Below are 16,092 nucleotides of genomic sequence, written 5' to 3'. Positions count from 1 at the left end.
TTCTGTGGATTTTTCCTTTCATTTGTTGCCTTCCTGCAGAAAGCCGTCTCCAAACACCATGATGGTTGTTTAAAGGGCAGCAACGTCTCATTTAATGTGGTGAACAAGTGCAATAATGCGTTTCCTGAGTATTGTACTGTTTACAAACTGTAAGGTGCTGGAAAAGCATCAAAATGCATCTGGAAAAGCATCAAAATGCATCTTGAAAAGCTTGAAAAGTGTTTGAATTTGACTTTGTAAAAGCTGTAGAAACCCTGAATGTACCTTAAGACAGTCAATTGTTTCCATTATCAAAGCTGACCGTTGCTCGCTCTGTCTTTCCTCCTCAGGGTTTTGAGCCCCGGGGAACCGCCATCGGCCAGAGACTGGTCACGTGGAACAACATGGTGAAGAACACGGGCTACAAAGCCACGCTGGCCAACTACCCCTTCAAATACGCCGACGAGCAGGCCAAAAAGTAACCCCACACACACCTGTGACACCGTCCACACGTGCTCACGCTCACACACACGTCTCTTTAACCAAGACGCTGTTGGTGGGTTTGGGAAACTCCAATGTTCTGAACCGTAGGGAGGTGGGGATCGAACCACCAATCTCTCGAAGGGACAACCCACTCTGTCACTGAGCCACAGGCTCCCCTGTGTCTGTCTCTGTCCTGTGTCTGTCTCTGTCTGTCTCTGTCCTGTGTCTGTCCTGTGTCCTGTCTCTGTCCTGTGTCTGTGTCTGTCCTGTGTCCTGTCTCTGTCCTGTGTCTGTCTCTGTCCTGTGTCCGTCTCTGTCCTGTGTCTGTCTCTGCCGTGTGTCTGTCTCTGTCCTGTGTCTGTCCTGTGTCTGTCTCTGTCCTGTGTCTGTCCTGTGTCTGTCTCTGTCCTGTGTCTGTCTCTGCCGTGTGTCTGTCTCTGTCCTGTGTCTGTCCTGTGTCTGTCTCTGTCCTGTGTCTGTCTCTGCCGTGTGTCTGTCTCTGTCCTGTGTCTGTCTCTGCCCTGTCTCTGTCCTGTGTCTGTCTCTGCCCTGTCTCTGTCCTGTGTCTGTCTCTGTCCTGTGTCCGTCTCTGTCCTGTGTCTGTCCTGTGTCCGTCTCTGTCCTGTGTCTGTCTCTGTCCTGTGTCTGTCTCTGTCCTGTGTCCGTCTCTGTCCTGTGTCTGTCCTGTGTCTGTCTCTGTCCTGTGTCTGTCTCTGCCGTGTGTCTGTCTCTGTCCTGTGTCTGTCCTGTGTCTGTCTCTGTCCTGTGTCTGTCTCTGCCGTGTGTCTGTCTCTGTCCTGTGTCTGTCTCTGCCCTGTCTCTGTCCTGTGTCTGTCTCTGCCCTGTCTCTGTCCTGTGTCTGTCTCTGTCCTGTGTCCGTCTCTGTCCTGTGTCTGTCCTGTGTCCGTCTCTGTCCTGTGTCTGTCTCTGTCCTGTGTCTGTCTCTGTCCTGTGTCCGTCTCTGTCCTGTGTCTGTCCTGTGTCCGTCTCTGTCCTGTGTCTGTCTCTGTCCTGTGTCTGTCTCTGTCCTGTGTCTGTCTCTGTCCTGCGTCCGTCTCTGTCCTGTGTCCGTCTCTGTCCTGTGTCTGTCTCTGTCCTGTCTCTGTCCTGTGTCTGTCTCTGTCCTGTGTCCGTCTCTGTCCTGTGTCTGTCCTGTGTCCGTCTCTGTCCTGTGTCCGTCTCTGTCCTGTGTCTGTCTCTGTCCTGTGTCCGTCTCTGTCCTGTCTCTGTCCTGTGTCTGTCTCTGTCCTGTGTCCGTCTCTGTCCTGTGTCTGTCTCTGTCCTGTGTCCGTCTCTGTCCTGTGTCCGTCTGTGTCTCTGCAGCTGAACCAGACTTCATGTCCTTCATGTGGTTTAGTCAAACTCCGTTTCCACTGCTGATTAGAAAATGGACCCCGTCTTTCAGCTGCAGTCTGTATCTTCCTCTGTGGCGTCTCCGTCTGTCCGGCTCCCGCTGCGTCTGTGGCCGTCTTTGTCTTCCTTTCTGTCTCGCTTCGCGCGTCTGTCTGCAGATGTAATTGTGTACTTATGTGTGTGCGGCGCGCGTACAAGAGGCCTCCGCTGCTGTCAGCGAGCTCCCCTGCCTCATCCCCTCCGTCTGTCAACCCCTCAGTCTCTCTCTGACAGCCACCTGATTACTCTGCCTTCCTGTGTCTCGCTGAGGAAGTGCCCCCCCCCCCCCCCCCAAAACGCCCCCGCCCCATACACACAAGAAGAAGAAGACCTGTCTGCACCTTAATCCTCATTTCTCAGAAAACACGGCTGCAACATCGTGCAATGAACAACTGCTGTATTTTCTTGTACCTCCTAATGAACTAAAGAAACATTTCTGAAAGCCAAATCATCTGAAGAAATATCAGTATGACGTCATAAATCAACAGCCATGTTAAATTAATTATATATATATATATACATATATATATATACCGTATATATACAGTGGTAACATGAGCATGACGTGTTTTTATAATGGGCTCTGACCACAGGCTGTATAAACACTAGCATGATAAACCCTTAGCATAGCTAACGTACCTGAGGTGGACGGGGACACAGAGTTGTGAGCTCGGTGCCTTTATCCGTCTGAATATTCTGCACTTTTAGATGGTTTGAGAGGCTGCTCGTGTCCCTTTACATGCACAACCTTGTTAGCATGTATTAGCATTAATATTAGCTTCAGTTTTGGTGAAATAAAGCATCACTTTAGACGCTAAGTTCTCTCCACCATCTCTCTAGCGCCGTGTGTGAGAGAGTGAGACCCTGCACCCTGCACAGGAGGATGACCCTCTAACACAGGGTCTGTTCAGGAGGATTGCAAGGACCGTTCAGCAGAAACGATAACGTCAGAGCCAGTCGATACTACGACATCTCAAAATGATTCCCCCCCGGTTAGAACCGGGTTGTAGTAACAAGGCTATTTTTAAAATGTAAGGAGTAGAAAGTACAGACGATTGCGTAGAAATAAAACGAGTAGTAGTAGAAGGTAGTCTGAGAAAGAACTACTCCAGTAAAGTACTTTAAATGTCTAAGTAAGGTAACGTGACCCCTCTGCTCGGCATACACGCCAAAGACTTGTCTGCACGCCCCCCCTCAGGTCCCCTGTTCAATCAGAGCCACTATTATGATTATTATCATAATGACGGCGGTGTCCTGGTACTGCGGTGCGTCATCCATCTGGTTTTGGGGGGTGGGAGAGCAGCAATTACTGCCGTTTATTTCATTACTAAGCATCAGATGTGCTTCCTTCATGTTGTATCACGCTGACTCAGCAGCCTCGGACACAGCAACATCTTTGTCCCGACGGTCTCCCTTTGTTCCTTCTGGGACTTAGACTGATCAGCCACGGTACCGTTTCCCTCTCCAGGGGTTCGGGATTTTCTCCAGCCCTTAAAAGTGATAATGGTTTGGGGGTTGTTTTTAAACCCTGACTATTTTGCAACCAAAGTGCATTAAAACTCAGAGAGCACATTAAACACAGTGTAAGATTTGCTGCCAAATGCTGCAACAGTCAGCTCATTAAAGAGTCATTAGGAGGCGGAATCAGACTCTTGGTAAACACCGTCTGCTCGGGGATTTGAATCTGAGGACTGTGGTTGTTCTTACAAGCGTAGAATGAACTTTAAAGTTGAGTCACTGAATCAAACACTAATGTTTCTATCCCTTTACAGCCACCAGGAGCCCAGGTGGCCCGAGGACCACTTCGACAGAGACAAACGGCAAGCAGAGTGGGACTTCAGCAAAGAGTTCTTCTGTGATGTGCCAGGTGAGATTTATCCCATCTCATCTCATCTTCAGCCTCTTATCCTGGGTTGGGTCTCAGGGGCAGCAGCTTTAGCAGGGGACCCCAAACTTCCCTTTCCCGTGCCACATTAACCAGCTCTAACTGGGGGATCCTGAGGCGTTCCCAGACCAGTGTGGAGATCTAATCTCTCCACCTGGTCCTGGGTCTTCCCCGAGGCCTCCTCCCAGCTGGACGTGCCTGGAACACCTCCCTAGGGAGGCGCCCAGGGTTCATCCTTACCAGATGATCCTGAACCACCTCAACTTGCTCCTTTCAACGCTAACAGTTACAAAAACGACACCAATCTAATTTAGACCGGATGATGAAGAATACCCAACGGGTCCTGGGCAAACTCAAATGAACCTCAGTATAACACACTTTGATTTCTAAACACTGGAACGAGGAGAAATCTGTAGGTAATGGTGACACTCAAATAAAAAGTCTAACCTGACTCCTCCAGATGGATTGAGTCTCCTGGTCTCAGCAGATCCATCTGAACTCTGGTTTAAAGATCTTTGTGAAGGGGTGAAAATCCTGGTTTCTGATTGGATAAACCATCTGTCTGTCACCAACATACGGGCCAAACCAACCAATCAGATGAGTGAAGCGTGTGACGTGCTAACAGCGTGGAGGCAAAGCTCAGAAAGGAAACAACATGTGGGTAAAGGAGATTTTCCCTTTGTGTTTAACGTGAATTTACGGATCAAAGGCCCAATTTCAGGAGCCCGGTCCATATTCAACAGAAGGATCCAGAGAACAAAGAGTTAGTGAGCGGCTCGCTCCATAGCTGCTCATCTCATCCGTGGAAGCCTCCATGTTGTTTACACTCAACAGTCTCTTCTGTTTCACTTCAATCCACCAAAGAAACCAACGCTGATTGGTTCAAACTGCTCAAACGTCACCAGACTGATCTGAGAGTGAAACACGACGGAGCTCAGAGATCAGGACGGACTCGCTAAGATCGCATTCTGCCCCCGTCTTTTTAAAGGGGTGGAGGAGAGGGGATGTTCAGGGACAGATAAAAGGTCAACAGTAGATGTCACATAGATCTAAAAGCTGGAAGCTGGAGATTAATTCCTTCATCCAAATAAACTGTGAAAGTGTGTGTGTGTGTATTTTAACACTTGAGAATTGAACATTTGAAGCAAAACAAATGGTCAAAAATCTTCAAAACCACACATTAGGACTCCAAGATGTCGAGGACGTGGTGAAAAAACACACGCTTTGATTTGGGATCAAAACTTTCGACAGTTGGACAGGAAGTGCCTTTTTCAGGGATTTGATGGCGAGCACTTCTGTTCTTGGAAACGTCTCAAAACTCTCTTATTGGCAGTAGACATAGGGAAGCCATCCATCCTCTGAACGCTCCAGGTCTCTAGTTTGTGGTTGTAAAGTTTCATGAGGCTGTGATTATCCTCGAGGTCACAGCAGATGCTTTTATACAGCGAGGTCAAGGTTCAAAGACTGCTCTGACTACAAGGAAACGACTGAGGACTCACATCATCACACACGGAGTCTCAGCTTTACGTCTCATGCCATTCATGACTGTACAGGGGTCCCAGTGTGAAGACATGTTCAAATACTGCATTTCAGAAGAGGCCAAAATAACACTTTTGTACTGAATTCAACTGCTCGGGGCGCATCTCTCCATTGGGCGACAGTAGCTCAGTCCAAAGATGACTTGGCTGGGAACCGGAGGGTCGCCGGTTCAAGTCCCTGTGTGGACCGTGAATGGAGCGTGGACTGGCGGCTGGAGAGGTGCCAGTTCATCTCCTGGGCACTGCCGAGGTGCTGTTGAGCAAGGCACCGAACTTCCAACTGCTCGGGGCGCCGGTCACTGGCAGCCCCCTCGCTCTGACATCACTCCATTAACTGCATGTATAAAGGTCCTTTTTGTGCGTGCGTGCGTGCGTGCGTGCGTGTAAAATGAGTAATAGTAATTAGTAGTAATAGTGAGTGAAAAAATCGAATTCCCCCGTTGCGGGATTAATAAAGTTCTTCTTCTTCTTCTTCTTCTTCTTCTTCTTCTTCTTCTTCTTCTTCTTCTTCTTCTTCTTCTTCTTCTTCTTCTTCTTCTTCTTCTTCTTCTTCTTCTTCTTCTTCTTCTTCTTCTTCTTCTTCTTCTTCTTCTTCTTCTTCTTCTTCTTCTTCTTCTTCTTCTTCTTCTTCTTCTTCTTCTCCTCCTCCTCCTCCTCCTCCTCCTCCTCCTCCTCCTCCTCCTCCTCCTCCTCCTCCTCCTCCTCCTCCAAGAATCCATAAAGAGCTAAAAAAGAGAATAAAAAAGGACTGTTACCTAAGTCAGATGGTAGAATTGCCTTTGTCTCATGTTTCCTGACTTTCTCTCAATAAAAGATGAACTTCTTCTTCTTCCATGCAGGCGACAGTTACTCTAGACTGGTGTTTGCATCAGCTGAGGGGAAGAACCTGTGGAGTATTCAGGCCATCAAATCCATGTGCAATCTGGACAACACAAGGGTGAGTATGTCCTCCAGACTGCCAACGGTACGGTTGTTGCCATTATTCCTTTAGTCCGAAGCTCTTGGCCATTGTGCGTCTTTGGCCCATTGTTGGGACTCCTTCTATCTGCGTATTCACTACTCGCCTCTGTTCCCAGGTGCGTTCCCATCGTGACTACTGGAGTCTCTGTCAGCGCACCAACGACGCCTCCTGTTGTCCCAGCTGGACTCTCGGCAACTACATCGCCGTCCTCACCAACAGGTCGTCCTGTCAGAAGATCACAGAGCGCGACGTATCGCACACGCTCAAGACCCTGCGCTCATGTGCCAAGTACTACCACAACGGCACGCTGGGACCGGACTGCTGGGACATGGCCCTGCGACGCAAAGACCAGCTGAAGTGCGCCAGTGTGCCCCGGAAGTGCACCAAGTACAACGCCATCTACCAGATCCTTCACTTCCTGGTGGACAAAGACTTCCTTAGTCCCAAGAGCCTGGAGTATCCTCCACCCGTGCTCAAGTACAGCATGCTCTTCTCCCCCACGGAGAAAGGGGAGTCTATGATGAACATTTACTTAGACAATTTTGAGAACTGGAACTCCTCGGACGGCATCACCACCGTCTCAGGGATCGAGTTTGGCATCAAACACGACCTCTTTCAGGACTACCTCCTCACAGACACTGTGTATCCCGCCATAGCCATCGTGATCGTCCTGGTGGTGATGTGTGTGTACACGCGCTCAGTTTTCATCACTCTGATGACAATAATAGCCATCATCAGCTCCCTGATTGTGTCGTACTTTCTTTACCGAATGGTCTTCAACTTTGAGTTCTTCCCCTTCATGAACCTCACGGCCCTCATCATCCTGGTAGGCATTGGCGCGGACGACGCCTTCGTGCTTTGCGACGTGTGGAACTACACCAAGTTTGACAAGCCGCAAGCTGAGCTGGCGGAGACGGTCGGCGTGACCCTACAGCACGCCGCCCTGTCTATGTTTGTCACCAGCTTCACCACCGCCGCAGCGTTTTATGCCAATTACGTGAGCAACATCACCGCCATACGCTGCTTCGGTGTCTACGCGGGCACCGCCATATTGGTGAACTATATTCTCATGGTGACATGGCTTCCAGCTGTGGTGGTGCTACATGAACGCTACCTGCCTAATATGTTCCCCTGCTCCAAGCCGCCGCAGCAGCAAAGAGGTTACTGTACCCGGTCGTTCTGGGCCGGTCTTTGTCAGAAGGCCAACAAATGCCTGTTCACTGTCTCCGAGGCGTCTAGGATCTTCTTTGAGAAGGTGCTGCCCTGCATCGTCATCAAACTGCGCTACCTCTGGCTCTTCTGGTTCCTCGCCATCACGGTGGGCGGGGCCTACGTGGTCTGTGTCAATCCAAAGATGAAGCTCCCGTCTCTGGAGCTGGCAGAGTTCCAGGTGTTCCGGTCCTCGCACCCATTTGAGCGCTACGACGCAGAGTACAAGAAGCTCTTCATGTTCGAGAGGGTTCACCACGGCGAGGACCTCCACATGCCCATCACCATCATCTGGGGCGTGACACCCCTCGATAACGGGGACCCCCTGAACCCCAAAAACAAGGGAAAGCTGATGCTGGATAGCAGCTTCAACATTGCCAGCCCAGCGTCTCAGCTGTGGATCCTCAACTTCTGCCAGAAGCTGAGAAACCAGAGCTTTGTCTTTCAGTCAGAGGAGCAGGACTTCACCAGCTGCTTCATCGAGACTTTCAAACAGGTCAGTGCTACATGTGCACTTAGTATTAGAGAACTGAAGGAAGCTGACACGACCCAGTATGAATCAAAGTCAGAAAGACCGTTTCTGGCTAAATTCTATCAAACTTTGTTTAACCTACAAATATAAATGATGGTGTGATGTTTAGAGTTCATTTAATGTTTTTAAACTAAAGTCTAACTTCTTCTCTTTGTAACCAAATCTGGTTTGAACGTCCTGATTTATCTTTGTGTGAACCAGAGCGCTCAAAAGGACGCTAACACGCTAACACGCTGAGTTAGCCGCATGCTAACCCTTTAGATCTCCTCTCCGTAAACACTGGAGCTGCTGCTCGTCCACATTAACATCAATGTTGTCCAAACTTCAGACCTTCACAATAAAAGCCCATCAATGTTGTCCAAACTTCAGTCCTTCACAATAAAAGCCGATCAATGTTCTCCAAACATCCAGGACCAAACTTCAGTCCTTCACAATAAAAGCCCATCAATGTTGTCCAAACATCCAGGACCAAACTTCAGTCCTTCACAATAAAAGCCCATCAATGTTGTCCAAACACCCAGGACCAAACTTCAGTCCTTCACAATAAAAGCCCATCAATTTTGTCCAAACATCCAGGACCAAACTTCAGTCCTTCACAATAAAAGCCCATGCTTTAACAGCTCCAAAATAAAGCTTAAAGTCTTCTTCATTTCCAGGTTGAATGTAAAACACCACCTGAGCCGCTCAAGCTGAGCGTCGCCCAAACATTCTGACTGCTTTCTCTCTTCAATGTCACTTTATTTTATTAATTTAACCTTTAAATGTTCATGTACAAAAATGAAAATTCAGTTGTAGATTCTTAGAAGTGTGTAAATGAATTCTACTTCCACTTCGGTGCAGATCACCCAGTAATTCAAGTTCTTTACTCTAGTTAAATTACACAGAAGGCTTCGTTTGCTAGAGGTACCATCGTAGAACGCTTCAGCTTTTGCCACCCTGAAGAACGAATATTATTGTTGTGACGTCCTGGTGAATTGTCCTAAAGAGCCATTTTAAAACTTCAAATGTCCCTGAATAGAATCAACTTTAACCTCGCTCTTGTTTTAACAGTGGATGGAGAACCAGGACTGTGAGGAGGCCTCTGTCTACCCCTGCTGCAGTCAGTCCACCTTCCCCTACAAACAGGAAGTCTTTGAGCTGTGCATCAAGAGAGCAATCATGGAGCTGGATCGGAGTACTAACTACCATCTGGACAGCAAGACCCCCGGACCTCGATTCGACATCAATGACACCATCAGAGCCATAGTGTTAGAGTTCAAGAGTACCTACCTCTTCACCCTGGCCTACGAGAAGATGTACCAGTTCTACCGAGAGGTGAGTGTCACGTTGCGTACCAGATAAGTCTTGTATTTGCTTTGACTCTCCGGCTGTTAACGGTTGTGCTTCTGTTGCAGGTGGACGCCTGGATCGCTGAGGAGCTACGCTACGCTCCAGCAGGCCTCAGCCACGGCTGGTTCATCAGCAACCTGGAGTTCTACGACCTCCAGGACAGTCTGTCAGACGGCACTCTGGTTGCTATGGCGCTGTCAGTGGCTGTGGCTTTCAGCGTCATGTTGCTGACCACCTGGAATGTCATCATCAGCCTGTACGCCATCCTATCGATCGCCGGCACCATCTTCGTCACAGTGGGCTCCCTGGTGCTTCTGGGCTGGGAGCTGAATGTCTTGGAGTCCGTGACCATTTCTGTGGCGGTGGGGCTCTCTGTTGACTTCGCAGTCCACTACGGCGTGGCCTACCGGCTCGCCCCTGAGCCTGACCGCGAGGGAAAGGTGATTTTCTCTCTCAGTCGCATGGGCTCTGCTATTGCCATGGCGGCTCTGACCACCTTTGTTGCCGGGGCCATGATGATGCCCTCGACTGTGTTAGCCTACACCCAGTTGGGCACGTTCATGATGCTGATCATGTGCATCAGCTGGGCCTTTGCGACCTTCTTCTTCCAGTGCATGTGTCGCTGCCTTGGACCCCAGGGGACCTGTGGCCAGATCCCACTGCCCAAAAAGCTGCAGTGTCAGATGTTCTCTGAGGTCACAGCCACGAGCCCGTCGCCTCAAGGGAAGGGCTCCAGCCTCGGGAAGTACCAGCTGGACAGCAGGGGTGGAGAGGTGGAGCATTATGAGTTGGAGCCCTTGGCCTCCGGTCAGAAGAGTGATGATAAACCCAGAGAGGAGCAGGAGGCGTGCACTCAGCTTTACAATGGAATCGCTCCTCACCACCACGCCGCCCCTTACTCACACGTCCACTACAAGAGCAAAACGGAGACCGGGAGAACTGGCCCTGAGAACGGCCTTGTAGCCACACTGAGCACGCCCTCCAGGTGCCAGTACTCTCAAAACACTAACTGCACATGTGGGGACCTTTCTCCACCTCCTCACCAGCTGCCTCAGCAGTGGACCCCCCAGCCCTGTGCCCCGCCTCCCCAGGACTCTCCTTCCTGCCCTCCCGTCCCTCAGCTCTTCCCCCTCTCAGCAAACACACAGAGCAAACAAAATGCCGCCCTGTTACCTGCGAACCTGGACCCGGTTTACACACACATGGAGTGCCGTATGCACTATGTCCACTGCACCCCCACCCATTTCCACCACTGCTCCCAGGGAAGGGTAGTGACCCCCAGACAAGGATCCGCCCACAGCTGCCATCTCAGGAAGTATTGTGTCCACGCCGCAGGCCTGCAGGCTGGTTCAGCCAAGGAGCAGAGATCCACGACGACAGCTTTGAACCAGGACCCAGGCCCAGCTCCTGGATCAGAGCCTGTGGGACAAGAAGATGACCCTAGACATGAAACAAGGCCCTCGAGCCCCGACAGAGGCCAAAATATCAGCCCCCCAGCCCCGACACAAGCTCTGACCCGATGCCCGTCCCCCTCACCGGGCTCACCACGCACAACCAGCTGTGACAGACAGAAGGGAACGGACAGTGACCATTGTTGCGGTGATAACCACGTGTCCACCGCAACCACAGATACAACAACACAAACGGATGCTTGTTGTAAAATCCCTGGCAACCAGGAGACTCTCAAAAGTTTTCCCGTCACACGGGAGGAAAGTGTCAAAAAGTGCAAGCGGAACTCCAAAAGACAGCGGGCGTCCTCCGCCTCTCCAAAGAAACTCTACTGTTTTAACAGGACGTTAAAGGTGAAGTGCAGCTCAGCGTCAGAGTTTAACGTGCCAAAGACTGACACCGGCGTGCCTCCTATCGCAACACAGCCCGGCCCCTCCTCTGAAAGCTTGTGTTGACGATATTTTACTAAACACTCACACGACACGTTCAACGTCTCTGTGCAATCCAAGTTGGTGACGCGTTCGCTGACCAAGTGCCTCGGTGTGTTTCATAAAACAGCACGGAACCACGACATGTAACCTGTGCACATGTGTCTTTGTGTCTTCACGTGCCAGATTCTGTTCCATTTACGGTGAAACGCGCACTTTTGTTAAAGCTATATCACTACGGGAGGCTCCTCCATGAACCCTTTCTTAAGCTCAGTGTTAAAACTCTCATACAGCAGCCATTTGCACCGACATTAAGTGGTATATATATTGCGATATTGTGTATAATTATCAATATATGTTGTCATATATGATGCCGTCAAGCGTAACAAACATGTGCCACGTTTTTACAAGCTGATAAAAAGTCGTTGCCTGACACTTTGTCTATCTGTGGGAGCTGGTGTTGAATTCTTCGTGCTGTCGTGTTCAAGTCGCCACTCGCCTCAGATAAAAGATGTACTGTATGATTAAAATGTCTTTTTTATTACTTTTGTCCTCCCGTCTCCTATTGTCTGCTCTTCCTACCTCACACACACACACACACACACACACACACACACACACACACACACACACACACACACACACACACACACACACACACACACTGAGACCATAAAATGTCAGCGTACACCTGTTCCATTGTCTCATAACTGCTGGCACCTTCAGTGCTCTCTGTTACACCTGGCCCGGGGTCATTTCAGCCGGCCCGCCTGCTCTTAATGCTCATGGAGACTTGATTTACAACAGAATAACACTCCCATTGTTTTACTGGTCGTGACGCAAATCTCATCTTCTCAAAGCTACAAATCCTTCTACAGCGTCTTTACGCAGGAACTGCTTAAAGGTCCCGTACTGTACTCGCTGTACGTGAGCAGGGCTCCTACGCAGTCACGAACTACGCTGTTGCTGCTTTGTTGTGTGTGTAGGGACTCTTCTCATGCTGCTGCAGAGGTTTGTTGTTATTTTCAGCAGCATTAGTGGTTAAAAAAGACCTTTGAATGCCTTCACCGTACTGACCCAAGCTAATCACTGTTAGCCACATCCGGCTGTTAGCTACTCTACAGGATTTCCCCGTTAATAGTTGTTACATAAAAAGAAAATGTCTCAGTGGCTTATTTGAAGAGTCCCTACACACACAACAAAGCAGCAATGGGCTCCTTCCACTGTAATGGACTTTACTATGAGAGGAGCTGGTACAGGGGCCAGTAGGTAAGTCTTTAAAACACTCTTTAATAAACTCTGGCTTCACTAACTACGCTGTTGGTGCTTTGTTTTGTGTGTAGGGACTCTTCTCATGCTGCTGCAGAGGTTTGCTGTTATTTTCAGCAGCATTAGTGGTTAAAAAAGACCTTTGAATGCCTTCACCGTGCTACCTCAAGCTAATCACTGTTAGCAACTGTCTCGATGGTTTATTTGATGCATGTTAGTGCGGAAAAAGACCCTGAGAGGATTGACGCATTAATGATGAGAACGGTGACAGGAGGGGTGGGAGCCCTTAACACAGACACACACTGCAAATACTCACTACTACCTTTGAATGCCTTCACCGTGCTGCCCCGAGCTAATCACTGTTAGCCACGTCCGGCATGTCCCCGTTGTTGGTTGTTACATAAAAATTATTTGATGAGTGCATTTGCTAAAAAAGACCCTGGGATGATTTTATGCTGTCATTTCACTTCAGTGAGGGTGAATACAAGTACATTTAAACACTCAGTACATTAGAAAAAGAGCGTGTTTTAAATATTAAAGCAGGACAACATGCTCTAGTAGAAAACCCAGACTACAAGTATGAACCTGAAAACAATCATGGAATCGTTTGAGGGGGGCGGGTTGATCGAAAACCAATCTGCTGTGTGTTTTGTGCTGCGTTGCATCAAATCAGCGCTCTAAACTCTCAGGCCTGTCGAGGCAGACGGCTTTAATTACAGGGAGACAACACGCTGGCACCGAGCACCGAGCTCACTCAGCAGTGGTTTTGCTTGTCTAACAAATGTATGTTTTTTGACTTAGTTCCTCTTTTGTAATATTTCCAGCGCCGATTTGGAACCGAACCTGCTGACTGTTGGGCCGGGTTTGACTTTGAATCAGGATCTGTTTATGGCTGTGGTTTGCCTTCTCCAAAGAACCGGGGGGTTATTAAAGGAGCACAGTGGCTTTTTCACATTCAGCGTTAAAGCAGCTGTAATCAAAATGTTTACAATAACTACGGACCGAATGATCGTGCCTGGAGAGTGTTGAACCCGCAGGATTATCGCCCGACTCTGCAGCTAAACGGAGCTTTACAGCATCTCTCTTTCAGCTCGGTGGTTTTTGTTTTCAGTCCTGTAACTTTAAAAGGAGCTGTACTCGATATTTAGAGCATTAATATGGCAGCAAACATGTATTTGGATGTAAAGACGTAGTGGGGTAATGGCCTCCTGAGCAGAAAATGAAGTCACGCTCCCTATGTGTGTTGGAACCAGTATTTCGGTTTCAGCTCCTTTAAGGTTTTGCTTCACTCTCGCCATTGACATAGCAGCGTTTTGAGCCACAGCGGGCTGTTTTCAGGCTCTGATACTAAAAGCTACGCACTCAGTTTAACAGACGGGCAAAGTTAGCATCGAGCCGTGGAAGAAAGTGGCCCACTACAACCAAAAAGAGCCAAAGGGAGGGTGAGTATTGGGTTTGCATCGTTCGTCTTTCATCACCTTCATCAACGAGTTTATAATGAGTTCATTCCAGGTAGGGAATGAGTCCTGACCCCAAGTGAAGGAGTTCAAGGACCTCTGGATCTGGTTCACGAGTGAGGGGACGATGGAGCGTGAGTTTGGCCGGAGAATCGGAGCAGCGGGGGCGGAGCTGCAGTCGCTCTACCGCACCGTTGTGATGAAAAGAGAGCTGAGGAAGGCAAAGCTCTGGATCTACCCTCAGTCCTGGTTCCTACCCTCACCTGTGGTCATGAAAGCTGGGTCAGGACCCAAAGAACCAGGTCCAGGTCCAAGCGTGTGAAATGTGTTTCCTCAGGAGGGGGGCTGGAGTCTCCCTTAGAGAGAGGGGGAGAAGTTCAGCATCCGTGAGGAACTCGGAGTAGAGCCGCTGCTCCTTTGCGTTGAAAGGAGCCAGTTGAGGTGGTTCAGGATCATCTGGTAAGGATGAACCCTGGGCGCCTCCCTAGGGAGGTGATCCAGGCACGTCCAGCTGGGAGGAGGCCTCGGGGAAGACCCAGGACCAGGTGGAGAGATTAGATCTCCACACTGGCCTGGGAACGCCTCAGGACCCCCCAGTTAGAGCTGGTTAATGTGGCCCGGGAAAGGGAAGTTTGGGGTCCCCTGCTGGAGCTGCTGCCCCCGCGACCCGACCCCGGATAAGAGGCTGAAGATGAGCGTGAGTGAGTGGGCAGCAGTACGACCAGTCAAATGTGGAGCTCCACTGCTGCAGTTGTAGAAGTCATTTGCCCAACAGTTACCTGGCAGAGGCTTCTAATGGTAACTTTGGTTCCTGCTTTCACACGACTGAACACGAGGCTGTCTGTGGAAGCAGGTGACAGATGGAGACATGATAGCACTCCTTTCTTTTATGACCCCTTCAGCCTCCCTCGCTCTCTTTCTGCTACTTAAGGCGGCTGTGGCTTGGTGGCAGAGTGGGTTGTCCTCTGTTCGAGAGATTGGTGGTTCGATCCCCATCTCCCCCCGGTCCACATGTCGAAGTGTCTTTGGGCAAGACACTGAACCCCGAATTGCTCCCCGTGCTGCGCATGGGTGTGTAAATGTGGTGTGAATGGTCAGATTAGATGGTATGTAGATGTCCACTGCCATCAGTGTGAATGTCTGTGTGAACGGGTGAATGTGACAAACACTGTGAAGCGCCTTGAGTAGTCAGAAGACTAGAAAGGCGCTATATAAGTACAAGTCCATTTACCATTTACTTAATCCGTCCCAACCAAGTGCAGTTGGGGGAACAGCAGTCATCCTCTCCGATCGTCTCCCTGCGCTGTTGGATGTGGAGGCTGATGTGCTCTCAGTACGGTAACTGTGACTTCCACAGTGGGTAGAAGGAAAATTCCTCCTCGAGCACCAAACTAAAGTTAGTCGTCTCTGCGACAACAGTCTTATTCACACTGTGGATCAACATCCAGTAGAGCCGTTACGTCAGTGATCCCACACTTCCCTGTGTTTGTTATGATGTGGAAGTGCACAGCCAGTCTCCTCACTGTCTTCAAGGGCAGCGCTGACGTCTCAAATTTGGTCTTTTATTCATTTGCGTTCAGACACTTCGCATCGTGGGTGCAGAGGAGCGCTGCTGTGGAAATAAGGCGTTAGATTCAATGTGAACTGGTACTAACCACCACGACCTTGGCTCAAAAACAGCAGCTGGAAAACGGAGGGATGATGCACAGACGCTGCTTGAAAACACCCCCCCCCCCCCCAGGCAGACCGGTGTTGTCAGAGGAAAAGTACCGCTATGCTTCTCCTGGATGGTTCTTTCCTCTCATCCCCGTCAACCCCAAGGACAAACTTCCACAAACAAACAAGCCCTATAAGACACATTACGTAGGTGAACCACCCACACTGGGCTCGCTTGATGCTGCTGTGTTGAAGGAAAGATCTTATTTTGGCTCACAGAGCTCGGGTTGTGCTCCCTCAGCCTCAGATCCCCCGCGGCTGCCTTTCTTCGCCTCCTCTCAGCCACTGCAGCGAAGACGAATCCCTCCCCCGACTTGCGTGAGCATCCCTGTGATTATATTTGCTTAAACAGAGGTCAAATATTAGCTATGGTCATGGGGCAGGGCTCATTGAGGGAGTATCTCAGAGGCATGTGTGTCTGTTCTAAGTATATTCTGCAGGCCTGAAATAACTGTGAGGAGGCCG

At 49.7% G+C, this 16,092-nt stretch overlaps 1 protein-coding gene across 2 annotated transcripts in view; it reads left to right on the top strand.

Annotated features, from left to right (window-relative positions):
• The window catches only part of disp1 (dispatched homolog 1), a 103,811-nt gene extending 92,139 nt beyond the window's left edge, over nt 1-11,672 (top strand). For both annotated transcript variants that reach the window (XM_083934000.1, XM_083933999.1), the window contains 6 exons: nt 330-457; nt 3,627-3,721; nt 6,117-6,214; nt 6,354-7,943; nt 9,030-9,293; nt 9,374-11,672. In XM_083934000.1, coding sequence (XP_083790126.1) covers nt 330-457; nt 3,627-3,721; nt 6,117-6,214; nt 6,354-7,943; nt 9,030-9,293; nt 9,374-11,212 — 4,014 coding nt within the window. In that variant the 3' untranslated portion in view covers nt 11,213-11,672. The remainder of the gene's footprint in view (nt 1-329; nt 458-3,626; nt 3,722-6,116; nt 6,215-6,353; nt 7,944-9,029; nt 9,294-9,373) is intronic.
• Nucleotides 11,673-16,092: the final 4,420 nt, after the last annotated feature.

Source organism: Echiichthys vipera (assembly GCF_963691815.1).
Source record: "Echiichthys vipera genome assembly, chromosome: 19".
Taxonomy (NCBI): Eukaryota; Metazoa; Chordata; class Actinopteri; order Perciformes; family Trachinidae; genus Echiichthys; species Echiichthys vipera.
The sequence above is the reverse complement of the archived record's forward strand: the minus strand, read 5'-3'. Positions and strand labels throughout refer to the sequence as shown.